Below are 19,403 nucleotides of genomic sequence, written 5' to 3' on the forward strand. Positions count from 1 at the left end.
CTTACCTTAAACACATAAGCGTGGCTGACCATGCCTCAAATACTGTAAAAACAACTGTACGTGTATGTGTTTCAGGTAAAAGGAGAATATAGAAACTACAACACGTGTATTCACATTGTGAATTCGTAACAAGCTTCTTTTGAAATCCCTCCCATCTTGTGTGAGTTTTGGATGGACATGAAATGGAACAGCGCAAACAAACCGAACGCAAAACAAATGATTTGGGTTAACACGCGAGGAAACCTAAAATATAACCGAAACAATCATCCAATTGTATATACACACTCTGCATGAGTTAATATGACAGAGTTACACATTATCTTACACTCTCTTCACACACAATGAAGAAAGCCATTCGAAGAGAAAGAAAGATGACAGAGAAATTCGATTTTTTCCAATCATGCAAAGCATGCGTGCAAAGTCTTGTCAGCTGACTGCAACATCCCGAGGACAAGATAGACTAAAAAAAAAAAAGTTGTCCCATGCTGCTCGAAGCAGTTGAGCTCAGTTATAAGTTAACAAATGTCACCCTATCATCAAAGCAAAGCCAGTTTGAGAACTGCAGTTTAAAGATTATAAGTGAGGACATGGTAGACAATGGTTTGTTTTACAAAGATGTGGCCTTCTTGATAACCCGCTCAAATATTTCACAACTAGCCTAAACTAAAACTAGGTTAACTAAATAAATATTACAGTTAACTAAAACCATAAACATATTTTTGTTACTTGAAATAAAATACACTACCTTGATCAAAAAAAGTAAAAAAGCAACCTTATTTTACAACATTCATTTTAGTTTAACAATGCACTAAAATAAACTAAAACTGAAATAAAAAAAACTATACAGACAAGTTCAGATTTCATATTTATTAAAACTATGATAGTAGATAAATGGTATATAAATATTTCGCAAAGCTTGCAAATTTCTCCATCCTTGTTAGTCAATATTGATGATGTCGTTCAGAAAAAAATATAGGCTAGGTGACAATCATTCTCAAATAATAACCCAAGCCACAGCCTGAACATTCTGTTCTCTCTAACATTTAAATATAAGAGATGATGTACGGCATGAACTGCAGCTGCATTGTTTTGATTTATTGCTATGTGTATGTTCCAAAAATCCAGACAGACTGAAAACAAAGATGACTCAACAAACACATTAGGTGTCACTGTCGCTCACACACTAACTTTGTGTGTTGCCGGCACTCAATCACTTGTCACTTTTTTTGGTCTGACTTTTACGAGCATCTTCATGGCCTGGTGTCGTTTCGCACTGTACACAAACTCACAGACACGCACCCCCTGCGGCTCCATGCTCTGGCTCACCGCCATTAATCACTCGCTCGCAGAATCCAGCGGAGTTCACGGCAGGTTCAGTGCTTGAAACTCGAGTTACTACATCAGAGATGGATCACTCATGCACAGAATGCCGTATTAGTTTTTGTATCTGCATGATGGGAAAGCTGACACATAAATAAAGAAGAAAGTAAATAAGAAAATCCTAATTAATCCCACTGCGGCGGACCTGTGCGCTCGTGCGGTTTTAAACAAGCACACACACCACTCTGAGAAGTCGACATGCAATCAGAATTGACCCCATTTATTTTCTTATGGTCTTACTGTGGGCGATGCATCAATGCACCTCATTCTGAACAATATTTACGTTTAGGAATTTGGGAGATGCTACTATCCAAAGAAATTTGAGGTGTTCACAGATCCAAAAAACCTGAGATCTGCCCTGAAACCAAATTGGGTTTAGGTCCAAAACTTTGATGAGACCCTTGGATACTGTTCTGTATGATATTTTGTAACAACAAGTCTAAGGTCATTTTAAATAAATTTGCTTTTACCGAATGAACCTGAGAAAATCTTTGACTATGCCGACACTGTAAAAAGTGATCAGTTGCCTTACCTTAAAAAAAGTAAGGAAACCCATGCTTAATTGAAATTTAATTGTCAAGTTCACACAACTTAATTTTTTCAACTACAATTTTGACAAAAATAAGTTCTGTGAACTTATGTGAAATGTGGACCATCGCACTGAGCCATCAATCCTAGAATCCTCCAAAAGTTGGGACTGAGAAAGAGACAACATGTCAAGGCATAAAAGGTTTCTCCCCACAGCTCTGGCGATATACAGTGACACTAAAAAGTATTTGGACACTTTAGACAAATGGGCATTGCATTAAAGGACCAAACAGCAAATCAAGTGACAAACATATGACCCTAATCTAACTCCTCTATTTCTTGTAACAAACTGATCTTGATCTGATGTGATCTGATCTCAAGTTCATGTAGCCTTTATCTACCATTTTATCATTTAAAATCCAACTTTTCAAGCAAGTGAATCTAAGAAGTTAAAGTCCTGATGATAATTAAAATCCTCAAAATATATTGCTTTGATATTTTGTTACACACAATCACCCACAAGAGTGGCTTCCGTGTCTAAATACTTTTTTAAGATCACAATAGAGTTGTGAATCCATACATCATAGTTTTCACCTGTCAAAAAACTCAGATTCAATCTGTTATGCATGTATTTGTGCAAGACGGAGTGTATGATTTCAGTTGCAGATGCAGGCAGCGTGTTATCTTGTCTAGTCTGAGGGCAGTGCCAGTATAAATACAAAGACGCTCAGATAAACACGCATACAGAAAGACCTCTGTGGAGCATGCACAAGAAATTACAAAAGATTCCATCTTTGTGACGCATATTGACAGAGATCTCAAGCATCTGATTATAATCACACTAACGCACTGTCAGTATCACAAACACAGCAGCAGCATTTATTCCATTCCCACGCTCGGCAAGAGACTACTAACTACATTGAGCAACGCATAATGTGCCCAACGCCATGCCTGCCAATGCCTGGCCAGTTCTGTCTGATGCCCGCCGGTCACTAGGGTCAGACAATCCTCGTGAGATCATTAAGAAACCATATGTGTGCATAACCCATCTGCTGCATTCTTCAGTAGTAATATCATGTTCAAAATAATACCCAATCAGTATTGCCAACCATCTGCAGCCATGCTTACTGGAAGTGTAACCTTCAAAAACTCTTTAAAGCTACAGAGCTCCTAAAGGGTCTTGGTGATGAAAACGGGATGTGTCAATGTTTTTGCATTCTCTCGCAAATTGTTTGCGTTCCCCCGAGAAACGTGCAGTTTTCTCGCAAAACTTTTGAGTTCTTTGCAAGCGAATGCAAAGTTTCTCTGGGGAAAGCAAAGTTTCTCAGGGCAACACAAAAGTTTTGAAATATATTTGTCCTCCCATCTCATTTTTTTGTCCCCCCACCAACATATCTCTTTGGGGGCTCCGTAAAAAACAACATAACTGACATGAATTAAGTCACTAATGGGAACAAATTATTAACTATAGACTGTTAATAAAAAAATAAAAAAGATGCATGAGACGACATCACTGCTGTAGAAAAATTAAGGCAAAAAACCCAGAAATGGTCAATGCCGATTACGCCACATTCCATGCGATTACGTCGAGAGGGCAGGGTTTATAACCAATACTGCAACCAGCCATCAGGGGGCGATGGAAATGCTTCATTTTTCAGGACGTGTGTGGCACACTTGGTATGAATGAAGGTCAGAAACTAGGGGTGTCACGATTTACCGTATTGATGATAATCGTGCTATTAATTTTTTTTTTAATATAGTTAACGTGTCAGTTAAAAGAAATGTGGCAGCAGTTAGAAATTTTGCTATAGTGATGAACTAACATGCTGCATTCCAATTCGCATACTATCCACCCTAAATAGTATTCAACATTAGAATTAGATGTTGTCCTACATCTTAGATTGTCCTAGACCTAAACCATAGTTAAAACTAGTATTCCATATTCCAGATACCTGGTTGGTATTCCATTTATGTTTAGAATTTGAAGTGCAGATCCTTGCACACTCTAACGGCTAATATTGCTCACAGCCCATTGAGTGTTGGACGATGATTCGAGCAGAACTACAAACAGTAATAATAACTGTCACAAAACTACAAACACGGTGGATATGAGAGACCAATGTGCACCCTAAAATTAAATTTAGGTCATCATTTACTCACCCTGGTGTTGTTCTAATGCTGTATGCCCTTCTTTCTTTTATGGATCACCAAAAAAAAAAAAAAAAAAAAAAGTCCCGCTTGCGTACATCCATATAATGGCAGTAAAACAGCGATCAGCATCAAGCTTTTTTAAAAAATAAAATAAAAAGTATCACTGAATAATCCCATGAAAATACTGTATATTCAAAGTGTTCTGGGGGTACAAGATAGGGTTTGGTGAAAAATAAATCGAACTTTAATTCATTTAATGAAATTCTTGTCATTGGTCTTCTCGTTCAGAAAAAGCACACAAGTTATAAGAAATCGAGATCAGCAAAGCATGCCTACTCTTCTGCTACACAAATAAATAGGTGAATTGGGACACAGCAATGGTGTAATTTGAAAATACAGAGCAGAACGTGTCAACAAAAACAAAAAAAGTCAAGATGAGGAAAAGCCATGTTGCAACTTGTCACATTCATGTAGAATTCATCTGACGTACATTGGCTGTATAACTTGCAATATGTCTCATCCAATCAGTATTTAGAGTCTGGACACTGTTTATAATATTAGATTTACTGTTTTTACTCCCTTAGGTCATTTGAAACGGTTTGTGCACTGATGCCAGACTTAATCGTTTATTATGAATGGTCTTATCTTTTGGTCGGTGTCCCTGAAGTTCCAGATAAAAGAGATAAATCACATAATATTCACTGGGTTATATAAAAAATTGGCAGTACCACGTTGTTGTTTCGTATATTACGTTATTATTATTTTTTTTTAGAGGAAAAAATAACTATTTTGTGGTATACATGCTATCATATTACTACAAATGTATTAATTATTATGAGAAGGATGTATTATGACAAACATCAGCCAATTTTTTGTATTATATATACACCCATAAACACCAAAGTCAGTATCAGTAAAAAAAAAAAAAAAAAAAAATATATATATATATATATATATATATATATATATATATATATATATATATATATATATATATATATATATATATATATATATATATATATATACACTTCTTTCAGCAAAGATTCACTAAACTAATCAAAAGTGTCAGTGTAAGCATTTATAATGCTACAAAATTCATAAAAATTCAGATAAATACAGTTCTTTTGAACTTTTTCAGCAAACAGTCCTGAAAAAAAAAATTGCATTTCCACAAAAAATAACATTTGAACATTTTCTATGATAATAGAAAATTATTCTTATTTTTATACCAAATCTGCATATTAGAATGATTTCTGAAGGATCATTTGACACTAAAGACTGGAGTAACGATGCTCTATTCACATTAAAGAGATACTCCATCGCTGGAAAGATAAATGTGTATTTAAATTGGGTAATTTATGTAGTAGAAATGTGAAATTATTTTTGAAGTTTGTGCCTTCTAGACTGAGAAAAGCCAGAAAATGTATTTTTGGCTCATGTGGATGAAAGACAACAACTCCCAGAATGCACTTGATTCGCTGCCCTACGAGGCCACGCCTACCGGTTACAGAGGCCAGTATCGCATACAAATAGATTACTAGTTGACTCGAAACTGAAAAGACGCCGTTTTATCGAAATTCTCGGTGAGTCTGCCCGCCAGGCAGGTCTCGCTCCTCTGCTCCGGCCGCCTCTGGTTCCTCCATCGTCCGCGGCTGTACCTCGCCGTGTTGCGGATTTGAGCACCGGATTTCGGGATGTCCGGGATTCGGCTTTTGGTTTCTGCGGTTGCCATTCATTATGTTTACATACACGCATTTTGTTTCAATCTGAATGTAGTGTTTACATGAACGCTAAACAAGTGATCGGTAGATGTGCGTTTTAGCATTGTTCAAAATGCATGACCTGCAAAGCTGGCACGTACGTGTCAGTGTCAAATAATGTAATGATGTAGGCGTAGTGAATGGTGACTGTGGAAAGTAGGAGCCGAGTCCCAGACATTTTTGGCGATCTCGAGGTCTGGTCTGGTGCGCGGGTCTGATGCTCGTGGCCGCCTGTGCGGGCCGCAGTGTAGCGGGGGGCAGATGCGGATGGTGGGGGAGCGGGAGGCGGTCAGGAGAAAGAGCCCGGGCAGTCCCGGCCGTACATGTCCGGGGAAAAGAGGACGTATGGTCACCCCTACCACACTCTTCTCCACAGAGCAAGAGCCTGTTAGCAACATCTCTGACATCTTGTTCACTTATTGGAATCACTTATTTGTGGAACCAAAATCAACATGAGCACTCAGGATGCCCCATACGTCTTGACAACGGAACTCATACCTCAGCAGACTGCCTTTGGTTCAACCTCAAAGTTAGTCACATCCTGTTTTCAGATTTTTTCGGTTGTTCTAGACTCACTCAAGGGCAAAAGCACAAAAGAGAGGAAGACCATGTTTAAACGTTTAAGACAATCTTCTGACCCCTAGTCTAGATGAAGAATCTCTTCCAGTTGTATTGTTCAGAAAGAAAGAGAAAGAGAGAGAGAGAGAGAGAGAGAGAGAGAGAGAAATTATGAATGTAATGAAAGAACAAATGAAAAAGAATGAGCAAAGCAAACAAATCAAAGATAGAAAGAAAAAACAACAAAAAAAGAAAGAAAGAACAAAATAAAGAATGAACAAAAAGAACTAATGAAACAAACAAATCAAAGAACGAAAGGACTAACGAAAGAAAAGAAAAAGAACGAACAAACCAAACAAAAGAAAGAATGAACTAATGAAAGAACAAACAAATCAAAGAAAGAAACAGAAAAAACAAACAAAAACAAATCAAAGAAAGGAAAAAAACATGCAAGAACGAACAAAACAAAAAGAATAAAACAAATCTAAGAACGAATGAACAAAAGAGAACAAACAAATCAATGAAAGAAATAACTAAAAAGAAACAATGACAGAACAAACAAAAAAAGGAAAGAGCATATAACAAAACGAATGAACTAAAGCACAAAGAAAAGGAAGACAGAACAGAAGAGAGAAATGTAGTAGTCTATAACAGCAGATGGGGCTGAAGGTGATTGGACTCAAAAGACAGAATAGAGAGAAATTGGACAAAGGAGTGATGGATAGACTGTCCTCAGGGTGTTGACAACAACAAAATGATCATATTCACTTGAAAAGACAGAAATAGAGTCAGGCAGCGCATACAGGACATCACAAGATGCCCCCCCACCCCCACTCGAGGTGAGGTCACTGGAAACACAGGGCCAACCCATAATGACACTTAACTTCTCAAAGCCTTCACGTACAAAACATGAGCTCCCTAATGTGCGTGTGCATGCCAATGTATATAAATACAATCATTTTTCTCCTTTTCCTTTTAAAGGGGAGCTTAAGGGCATTGTGGGAAAGGACAGAGAGGATAGGAAGGAGGAAGGAAGGGCTTTGACTGCTGGCACAGATCTGTGGACAAACATCCATGCACACTCGCAAGTGGAAACGCAAGCGGCGTGTGAAAGGAAAGCGACTCTCATCTCCAAGAAAAAAAGCCTCCGCTCAGAAGATGCTAAGGAAAGATATAATGGCAGTTGAAGGCCAAAAAAGGAGACTGACATTTTTCCCTTCAGGATCTCACACTTGTGACAATGCTTGACGAATGCACATATCTCGTAGGGCACTTGTTACACAACAATAGTGCGCACTTGGAAAGTAAAAGCTTTACGAACAATCCCTCAGACTGACCCGGTGAAGTCCAAAGAGTGTACAGGACGTTAAAGAGGAAACGTTCCATGCAACGGCAACCTGATAAGCTTTGAGTCATTAGTTCTAAACTAAAACTCAACAAGTTGGCTGTTACTTTCTAAGGCAGCATCCTAGTGGAATTGTAACCTCATTAGTGATTGATTTAAAAAAATAGTGCTCAATTAGCACACACTATAGCCTAAAACAAACAATTCTAGCTACATAAGACAGACTTTTAGATGGTGGCATTACAGAATATCTTAGCAAGGCCATAATCATGTCTTGAACATTGGGGAGGGGGACGAAAAAAATGTGTATTCGAATTATTTGCAAATAATAAATTTTATTTCCAAATAAGCACATTCACTCTTAATCATAAAGTTAATTCTCTCACGTTAAATTACGAATTACATTACTCAAAATCACGTAAATTATACAGGCTATTTTCAATTCAAAACACTGACATTTTTGGCCATATCCAATTATTGTGGGATTGTCCCCATTTGTTGGTTATGGCCAACTTTCAGACCGCATCATAACGCTACATGCATAACTGCATTCACAATGTTGTCTCATGTGAGGGGGTTTTCAGTTTTTAGTCATGGAAGAGCAGCAGTTTGAAGAGCATCTTGCTGAGCAAGTTAGATAAACTAACACTTGGCTAACGGCCAAGAATACTTTGATTTTACATATATGCAAGGGCATGCGTCTAGTGCGTGCAACGTAAATTTTATCATCAGCATAGTAATGTACACTAGCAGCCTGATTTTTCTTGTGAATAGGCCTTGAATTTGAAATTGCGGATTGAAAATACACCCAATGGAAACACGTCAATTTCCCCAAAACTCCCATATATCTCAAAAAAGTTGTTACGCTCGCATGAGGTGGTTTTTTAGGCAGTTCGAAAAGGAATCGTTCACAAAACTACTCAAATAAAAAATATTTTTGTGCATTTACAGGTCACCTGACGTAAATGGCGCGGTATGATTGGACAGAAGACGAGAGAGTTCTTTATTAAACTCATAAAAGACAAAAGAATTACGAGAATATTGGATTCTAAACCACTGAAAAATGCCACAATCAAGACCTCGAAGCAGATATGAGTGAGAAACACCCAGAAAACCTCATACGCAGCCACTCCCAAGTATAAAAGGCTTTCCTTGCCAATAATGCTTGGATAACATGCCTATGTTTCCTTCGATTAAAAATAATGGCTAGTGCGGTGGCTGGGATGTACGTAAACCTACCAACATCCATTGCCATAATTGTTGGAATTAATGTGAGAGGAAAAAAATTACGTTTCAGATGCATTACATGTGCATTACAATGGAAACTTTTAGAAAATATCGCAAAATTTTTGCGCAAATATGTAATGGAGACGCGGCTTATTTGTGTGCGTTAAGCGCCTGTGCACACGTTATCAAGTAGTATTTACTTTGAAAGCCTATGCCTTCTGGATGTACATGTATGCCAAGCGTCCAGATATACGCAGTACTCCACTTAAGTATTCATGTCAAAACTGATGTATACTTTGAGCTTAAAGGCTTATTTACCACAGGCTAAAAGAGCTTTCAATAAAACTATGCAGTAGAGAGGTGAACATTTTATTTTTTATCTGTGCTACCTGACTAGGGAAAACAGAAAATAGGCTGTTACCTTCCCAAATAGGAAAACTTCAACACCCATAATGCACTGGGCATGTTGCCATCCAAGGCCACTCCCAGTCTGCTGTGAATATGCTTATCCAGAGTCAAATACCACCTTGCTTTAGTAGGAAATACTTCTTAGCCATTTTTAGTCACAATGGTGTTGACTTGTATTGTTCCCAGGTGCAAGAATTCAAAGAGTACACGTTTAGCGTGAGTGAGTTACTTTCAGTGTCGGTCCAGTGAAGGATCCAGCACCTTGTAGGCAGCAGGTAAAGGCTGCAAAGAATCTTAAATATGGAGAGAACACTGAACATTTCAAATTGGACAAACAGTGTTTTAGGCCAAAAACTAAAAAGAACCACCATTCTGTCAGTTCCGCCCAACCACCCAAAGCAAAACGCTGTCGCGTACAGGTAAGAAATATGTTGCCATAGTGTTCCATTAAAGAGTAGACAATCTATGATAACATTTCCAGTGATAAACCTACTTACAATAACGGTTTTGTTAATATAACCTTCTGTCGATCCGACTGCGAATGGGCAGGGACACAAAAAAGCGGAAGAATAATCTGTAGTATTCATGAAAGCCCTGAAGCTGTCAAAAGTAAAAAAACGTCATCCGGCAGACTTTTGCTGACAAATAAACGTCAAACGTGATAAATAATTCTTTGTCCAGTTAACATGGAGAATGAATAATCATTGTTTATTTACATATACTACCAACATTCGAACATTACAAAGTGGGTTGAAAATCAGTTGATGCACTTTAAGTGTTTGTGTAACTCACTCAGAGGCTGACGTTAGCAGCTCTGAGTGAAAAAATACATAGAGCTCACAGAAATACTGAGTGAAATAATGGGACATGAAATGGAAGCTGTGGTAGTCTTTTCTTCTCTATTCTGATGCATATCCGAGTAGAAGCTGAATTCAAATACCATAGAAGCTGGATGCACCGAATTCTCAGCCGCCGAAAATGCCATTTTTGGTTTTTGGCCGAAAGAGAAAAAAGGCTGAAAATATAAGCCGAAAAATGTATCAGTAGTAGACTTCTGTTTGCAATAGCCCTACTGAGCTGGTATAGCCATGCTGGGCAACAATGGTAAAATGACCTGCTCTAAACACATGCTCTAGTAATAATAGCTTTGTAGGACTATACTTTATTTTGATAATTAGTAAAAAAAAATAATAATAATAATAATCTGAGTATGTTACATAGACCTGAATGAAGAGTTTAATATTATTATTTTTAAGTTTAAATATTGATGATTACAAGCTTGGGGGAAATGTGATTAATTGCAATTAATTACAGCAAATTGTGCGATTAATTAGTTAATTTTTTTAATCAATTCCCAGCCCTATATATATATATATATATATATATATATATATATATATATATATATATATATATATATATATATATATATATATTGACCATAACTTTGCTACCAATGCAGTACAGTCTTTGCTTATGCGCCTCTGATGCCTAAAATACTGCAAACATAGGCAGCTCACTAAATTCTGAAACAACCAATGTAGCATTTCTATAATGAAAGGTTGGGCAGAACTAGTTTGCCAGGAAATACAACAAAACCTGCCGAGACCTAATTAACCTCTATTCATGCGAGTTTCTCTTAACCTCACTGAACCCCCATCAGGGTTTTCTTGCACCAGGAAGTGAGGTTCAAGTCTCATACCTGCAATAAATCACTCATGTAACATCTCATGTGTACCAGATAGATAATAGCTACAAGGCTCAGAGGCGCAGTGTCTGTTTTCAACTCTTACATGTGATTCTGATGGCTGTGGCAGAGATCCAGGAGTCAGCACAGGAGATCCCGAGGGGCTGCAGAGCTCAGGGAAAGGGTTCGGAATAGCTGGCAAAGACGCAGGACGAACTTGCAACTCTTCTTCTTGAAGTCGCCTACAAGGGGTGACAGAGAGAAAAGAAGAAAAAAAAGTACTTTTGTACTGAACTCATCTTTAAAACTATTCAAATATATACCGTTCCTGAGGCTAAAATGCCCAGGACTAAAACATCTAACCGAACCTTGTTAGTTTCATCTCATCAAGGTCTCATTGCTTCATTAACCATGCAGTCTTCCCGATATCATCTGTATTTTAATCAATGTGAAACCGAGCAGGGAATTAAAGCCCTGAAGTTCCCTGAAAACTTCAGTGCTGTAAAGTGATAGGCTAATGAAAAATAAATCAGAAGAATCCACATGACATTCTCACCGCTGCATTACGGATTCTACTACAGAATATATGAATGAAAGCGAGAGATTTGAAACCCACTTAGCCAACCGAGAAGCGGTTCATGAACTCTCATAGTGCGCAGCAGAGTTCAGCAGACAGACACATAGACTGCAGATTTTAAAACTCATCTTCGGGTCTTTGATCTACATCAATAAGACCGGGAATAATACATGACTGCCTCAGCGCAGTTTGAGCGACCATAATAACTGAGGGAATTTTTAAAATCCGAACCGTAGCAGGGGGTGGGCCCGTTCAGGGTTCATGGCCGAGTCAGAACGAAAAGAAGACCGTGTGTCTGTGAGAGTGTGTAGAGACGGAAACCTCTGAGTGAACCCATCTCGATGTGTGTATGTGTGTGAAACTACACCCCGCTGTCACGGAGATCAGAGAAGAGCGGATGAAAGACAGCGAACGACACAGAAGCCCTGCAGAAAGGTGAGGTGTAAAAGAGCTGATTAGAACAAGCACTCGGAGAGAGAAAAGATTATGACTTTGAGAAGATGACTTGAAAAGTAACATGCACGCATAACATGCAATCAATAGCGACTTACGGGAGGGTATGGATACTGTTTTTTACACACACACACACACACACACACAACACACATTTTGTTTTGCTATACTTGTGAGGACATTCAATACGCATAATGGTTTTTATACTGTACAAACTGTATATTCTATCCTTTTTAATCAACTGTGTTAATATTTTAGGAATAACTATTTTTATTATTAAATCGCACAAAATTACATTCACATAACTAGTCATAATAAATGACTGGACAGGGATTTTTGCAAGGTTCCAACAGCTACAGACCAAATCATTTCAATAAAAATAATTTGATAAAAACTGCACTGACAAAAATCTAGTTCAAAATGATGAAATATTAATGCATAATAAAGCTCAATTACACTATCGTTCAAGAGTTTTGGGTCAGTAATATTTTCTAAAGACATTAATACTTTTATTCAGCAAGGATTCAATTGCTTTAAAATGATCACAAATGGCAGACAAGATTTTTACATTAACAAAAAAAATTAAAAATGAAAATGTAGCTTTGCCATCACAAGAATATATTAAATTTGAATTGTGATAATGTTTTTGTAATTACTCAATATTACCGTTTACACTGTATGGAAAAATGACTCAATTTACATTTTTTTGCATGATTTTCCAGAACTGGAAGTCATAACTTCCCATTTTATTGTGTGTGCACTGTGCATGTACATTACCTGACAGCCTGTATGTGCATTGGCTGAGATCGCCGGAGCTTTTGGGCTGGAGAGTGGGGGGCGGTCACTTTATTACTTGGGGCCCTTAGCTGTGGGGCCGCTCTGTTGCCATGGAGCCCACTGCCATCGGTGCGGTGCAAGAGGGGGACGGAGTCCGAATGCTGGGTCCCACAGGTTGCATAGATGCTCTCATAGGATGAAAGAGAGGCCATGTCATTCACCAGGGCCTCCAGATCTACATCATCCTCTGCAGAAAAACAAAACATGGATGGAGAGAGAGAGATTGAGTCTTACGTCATTCACAAGCAACAAAAGTAGATCAGCAGCAGCCCCGATACTGAGAGCAGCCTAACTAATACATTCAATTCACATAGGACACTGTATTAATAATTTATTATTATGCATATTACTTAAGAGACTGTGTAATATGTGTACCGTTTTGGAATTGTCATGCTGAAGAACCAATTTATTAAAAATAAATAGGCAAAAAAGATATTTAAAAATTCTGACAAAAATAATACTTCTATTCACCAAGTATACATTAAATTGGGTGACAGAAAATGTTGTTACATTATTAATGTTTTTACTTTTTCCATTAAATGCATACAAAATCTATGCAAAGAAAAATACATCACAGCAGCACAATTGTGTTTAACATTGAAAATAATAAGGCTGACGTAATGTTTCTTAAGCACCAAAATCATATTAGAATGATTTCTGGAAGGATTAAGTAACACTGGATACTCAGCTGTGCAATGACAGGAATAAATTACTCTTTAAAATAGATTACAAAAGAAACAGTAATTTTAAAATGTAATATTACATAATATAAGAGACTACTTTCAACACACACAAAAAAAACTTCAGAATTTTAGTGTGTTTGTATTTCTTTATTTGTGTGTGTGACTGAATTAATAAAAATGTAATTAACAAATATATATAAATTCTAAAATAAAAGGTTGATAAAGTCATGTTACACTGAACAAATGCATTGCCACATAACTATTATATTAGGGGTTTTATATATATTAGTTTTGATAAAGCACAACTTCATTTAACTATCAGTTCGATCATGGCGAGTTCTGAAGCAACAAGGCATCCTCACACTGACACCACCATGTTTGACTGTTGGTAAGATGCTCTTAGATTCTGGAATGCCGTTTTCACTTCATGCCAGACATAATGGGTCACATGTCATCCAAAATGTTCCATTTTTGACTCGTAAAACATTCTTCCAAAAGTCTTGGGGATCAGCCAGGTGCTCTTTTGGCAGATGAGAGATGAGAGTTTGTGTTCTTGGTTAGCAGTGGTTTCCACATTGCTCCTCTCTCAGCCCACATTTCTTTGGAAGAGTTTTTTTAAGATCCTCTGTGGCTTCCTGAATGATTTTAGGCTGATCCTTTGGACACACTTTGACAGATTGGGCACAGAACATTCACTACCATGTCCACTTGTTCTCTATATGCATTATGGTTCAGTGGTGTCCCAGAATCTCAGAAATGTCCTCAGCAAAAGGTGATATCAAAAATGTTAGTCCCTTGTGTTTCAAGTCATTTTATTTTGAGTATGGATTGTTTACTCGCATACAAATAGTCTGATATGAACAATGCAATATATCGTGCAACTACCAATAAATTGCCACAAGATGGCAGTATCAAGTTAAATGAATAACACTCAAATGGTCAGCCCTTTTGTCACATTTCCCAGTGTTCTCTGACCTGATCGTATCCCTCAAGTCACACTCACATAGATTCATCGAGATAGTGACCCCTCAACACTACACTGACATTTCTAAAACCAAATATTCCACTAATCTTTCTCACGCAGAAAACAGGTCACCATGAATGTATTCTGTGCAGTGGGATTAACAGCAGGTGGTTTGTGGAATTACTCTGTAATAACGGCCGCATGTGACGCTACATGCCTGTTAAATGAAGCAAAAGACAGGTTCAATAGTTGGCATGTGTATTTTCACTAACTTGATGACTGGAATGCTTTACCTATTGATTCTCAACTGAGGGTCACCACTTGAGGTCACGAAGAAAAACAACAGTACTGCATTTTATAATTAGCATTTAGCATTGTTTTTCATCTGCCCATCCGCAACCGTATCAAAACAGCCCTGAGACACATTTTTGGGTCATGACCCGTCAGTTGAGAAGCACTCTGTGCAATGAAGACCCGTAAAAACCAAGCTTTAAGGCCCTAGAGTGATTTCTTCTAACAACTGGTGCATTTAAAAGGTTAGCAAATCATGCTAAAACATAATGCTAGTGCAATGTAGGCTACTAAAGTGCTTTTCCCTCATCAGGTCAAACAGTTATCATTGATGAAATGTGACATCTGTATCGATCCAGGCTAGTAAAGAAGGCAGCAAGATGACCATGCTATCAGTAGACTATTTGTAGACCATCCAAAAAGGACATTTAGCCAAGCTAACTCACTTTATAACAGGAGCAATTTTTCATATATTGACTTAAGGCTCGTTCACACCAAGGAAGACAACTATGATGATAACTATAAATTTAAAGTTTTCATTCAATGAGAATAGGAAAGTCCACACTGATAATGGCACAGGAACAATATAATCAGAATAACTTTCAAAACGATTTTTTTCCAGCTGATGAACGATAAAAACATTAACAGCTAATCAGTATCAACCCAACTTAAGAGTTTGAGCTTTTAAAAGATCAGACGACATGACTGCAGCACGTGCTTGTAATAAACAACTTTATTGTGCGTCGGTGAGGATGCTATGTAGTTATCGTTTTAAATGAACGGGCCTTCAATCTTTTTACTTAACTTTCATTAACTGCAACCAAATATTAGTTTAGCTAGCTAATAGTAAAGTAAAGTTACAATGAAATGGAAGTGTAGCCACAAATATTTTCTTCCATATTTTTTACATATAGCCTATACGAATGTAAAAAATTAGGATTAGAGACATGGTTTTATGCATCTGTTGTTATTTGGAGTTTGAGATGTAGGCATTGCAATCAAAAGTGGAGCCAGATGAATGTTATTTTGCAGGGGCGGAGTTTAAAGGCCCTGACACACCAATCGGCCGTCGCTGAATGTCGACTGGCCCAGTTTTTGCAGTGTGTTTCGCACTGTTGGAGCAGTTATCAGGGTTATTTTGGCCGATTGAGCACGTTGAATCGGCGTCTGTCAGCACTGTCGGTGAGAGAGAGAACTCTGACTGGCTGTTCAGCTTGGCGAATGAGTCAGTGCACAAGAATAAGAAAGGGAGCAAAAAAGTCACGATGGCACAGACAAAAGGCTGTTCTAATTATCATCTTACATGAGCATTCCAACACGTGAATGTTTTTTTTAGGGCTGTCAAAAGATTAATCGCGATTAATCGCATCCAAAATAAAAGTTTGTGTTTACATAATATATGTGTGTGTACTGTGTATAATTGTGTAACATGTATGTATTTAAGAAAAATTGGTTTTATATATATATATATATATATATATAATATATTTATATATAATATAAATTATATAAATGTATATACAGTACATAAATGCAATTATTCCTTAAATATATACATGAATGTGTGTGTATTTATACATAATAATTCTACACAGTATACACACATATATTATGTAACCACAAACTTTTATTTTGGATGTGATTAATCACGATTAATCTTTTGACAGCCCTAGTTTTTTTATAACAACACGAGAACGCCTGGAATGAAGAATGAGATCTGCATGATTGATATTCAAAATGGTAAGCAAGCGCTTTTCTAGTCTGTCACCGCTAGTTATTTTATGTCGGCTTGGTGTCTCACGGCCTTAAGTGGACCAAATGATAGGAGTCCTGCATAAGTCACCTGAAGTTATGTTTTTGAATTACAAATGAATTTTAATTGTTTTTCTAAATTAAACATATCCATGGATAAAATGTTTACAATAAGATTAAAATCATAACATGCATTTGTAAAATTCTCATTTCAAGCCGACTAACTTTGCTAGGTAGCTAATATTTACAAGGCTAAATCAGGTCTAAATCAAAGCCCTGCTTCAGACTTCCACTAGAATACCAGCAGCGTCCGAACGGTGCATTCCGTACATACCCCAGACCCACACACTTCCGCATGTGTCCGAGCGTAAGTGTTTGTGTATGTAACAAGAGAGCTCTGCAAGTATACGATGCGTAAGAGATGTCTTTTAAGAGCAAACACCCAAACAAGAACATACGATGAATAGGACTGTTAAAACAATTAAGTACAACAAGTACAAGATCTTTAAGAGGTACAACCAGTACAAGTGAGTGTCAAAGAGCATTTCCGTCTACTGCTCTCAGCGATAAGTGGTCCAAATATGCCTTTCCAAACACTCCCTTCCTGTCTTCTCATTCATTTCACATTTCTTTAAAGTACATGGTTTAGCTCCCCAGTACTTGAGTGAGCTCTTAACGCATTATAGTCTTTCATGTCAATTGCGATCTTAAAATTCCGGCCAGTCAAAATGATTTCAGTTCACATGGACAAAAAATGATGTATTCATTATGAATTATTATTTATTTATTATTATGAATTTAAGGCCAGGTAAGTAATTTGGTGAGGTCAATTTGTAAAAAAAGACTACACGCCTGTGCACATATAGATTCAAACGCGCATACCAATAGGCTAAACACGTAATACGCATGTGCACACAGTCACCGTTTTCACAGATTTGCGTTTTTGATTTTTCACAGAGATAACATTTTAAAAAACATTTCAACGCTTGAATCTTGGAACCCGTTTCAAGGTTTACATTCTCGAGCCACCAGGCACTGTTGTTGTGCAAATGAGCAGGCCGGAGCGCATTAAGGGTTTTCTGTCAGAACGGTGTCGTGTAAGCTGCCCCTAAGTTAATAACTAATGATCTTTGCCACAGAAGTGAATCAATCAAAACTAACTTTATTCTAGAGCTGCTGTAAAGCCAAAACAATCTCTGTTACTTTAATTTCCTATTATAACTTTAAAGCTGCTTTGAAACAATCTACATTGTTAAAAGCGCTAAGTAGTGTTAAGTACTTTGTTATTACCATGGTTTTTAAAGATGGCACCAACATGAAACCAACATGGCACCGTGTTTAGAACACGGTTTAAAAGTAAATCCATGTTTTTATTATGTTTACTTTAAAAGCAGTGGCATTACCATGCTACATGTAAAAAATTATGTGCTGTAGTATATGGTGATGCTATAAATTCTTTATATGTTACAATGATAATTCCATGTTTTTTGTAAATGGTACTAAGGTGGTACCGAACCACGTTTATGTAAAAAAAACCAAGGCAATATCTTGCTACATGTATCAGAACATGCTACTACCATGGTAAAAAAAAAATGACATTGCACAATGGTGACACTGAGTTTTGTGGACACCTGAAGAAAAAGAAAGGGTGGAGGTCAGACAGTTCAACGGCCATATGCGTGTACATGAGAGAGTTACGTGGTTTTCACAAGAGGCATCTATTCTCACCTAAGCTTACATCCTACATACTTTGGGGTCAGAGGTCACCCTTCTGCCGGAACTCGACTATCTCGTGAACGTGTGCACAGCCATTGCCGGAAGCCAGTGATTATATATATTTTCTTACAAAAACCCATTCGCTTCTCTTCAGAAGCCCTTTATTAGCCCACTGGAGTCATATAGATTACTTTTATGATGGATGGATGCGCTTTTTGGAGCTTCAAAAACTCGGGCACTATTCAATGCCATTACAATGCTGAGAAGAGCCTGGATATTATTTAATACAACTCCGATTGTGTTCGGCTGAAAGAAGAAATTCATACACATAGGATGGCTTGAAAGTGAGTAAATTATGGGATAATTTCCATTTTTGGGTGAACTAAACCTTTAATATGCTGTACCTGCTGCTGTCTTGTGTCATTGATGTTAACTAAAGTACAAAACAATAAATAAATAAAAACTGCTGAAATCTGCTCTTGACTGAATAACTTATTTAGCTTTAATAGAATTAATCTATATATAAATGTATACGCTATAGTATTTCATATGCTACTACCATGGTAAAAAAAAAAATGACATTGCACAATGGTGACACTGAGTTTTGTGGACACGTTTCCATGATGATGCCAGGCGTTTTAGAACTAGTACCATTGAAAAAAAATCCTGTTCCAAATCACACACTAGGGAAGAAGGAGTGTGTCTAATTCAGTGGCTAAGTCTGACAAACGTTCCAATATCAGGCAGGTATATGTTGGTATTGTATGAGAGACACCATACCTTGATGATGAACTTCAGACCTGGCCAAACAACCAACTACACAGTTCAAATAAATGGCCAGTTAGTTAGTCAAAGAACAAATGTCAAATATTCATCAGAAATGTATATGGAAGATTCCCAGGCAGCAGTGAATTTATAAAGAGGATACAGAGATCTCTTCAGAGCGTAATACAGACACACTGTCTCTTTCCTGTTGTTTTTCTTTCAGCTCTCTTTCCTCACTGTGGAACTGTGTGTCAGAAGATGGTCCAACCTCATGTGCCCAACTCTTTCCATCACTCTCTCTCTTTGTGTGTACTGAAT

General features: G+C 37.4%; 1 protein-coding gene across 3 annotated transcripts in view; it reads right to left on the reverse strand.

The window, feature by feature from the left end:
* Nucleotides 1-19,403, reverse strand: part of grb10a (growth factor receptor-bound protein 10a) — a 52,252-nt gene that overhangs the window by 18,816 nt on the left and 14,033 nt on the right. For all 3 annotated transcript variants that reach the window (XM_079590803.1, XM_079590805.1, XM_079590804.1), the window contains 2 exons: nucleotides 12,855-13,101; nucleotides 11,154-11,289 (listed from right to left, as the gene is read on the reverse strand). In XM_079590803.1, coding sequence (XP_079446929.1) covers nucleotides 11,154-11,289; nucleotides 12,855-13,101 — 383 coding nt within the window. The remainder of the gene's footprint in view (nucleotides 1-11,153; nucleotides 11,290-12,854; nucleotides 13,102-19,403) is intronic.

This window comes from Phoxinus phoxinus (genome assembly GCF_949152265.1).
Source record: "Phoxinus phoxinus genome assembly, chromosome: 19".
NCBI lineage: Eukaryota > Metazoa > Chordata > Actinopteri > Cypriniformes > Leuciscidae > Phoxinus > Phoxinus phoxinus.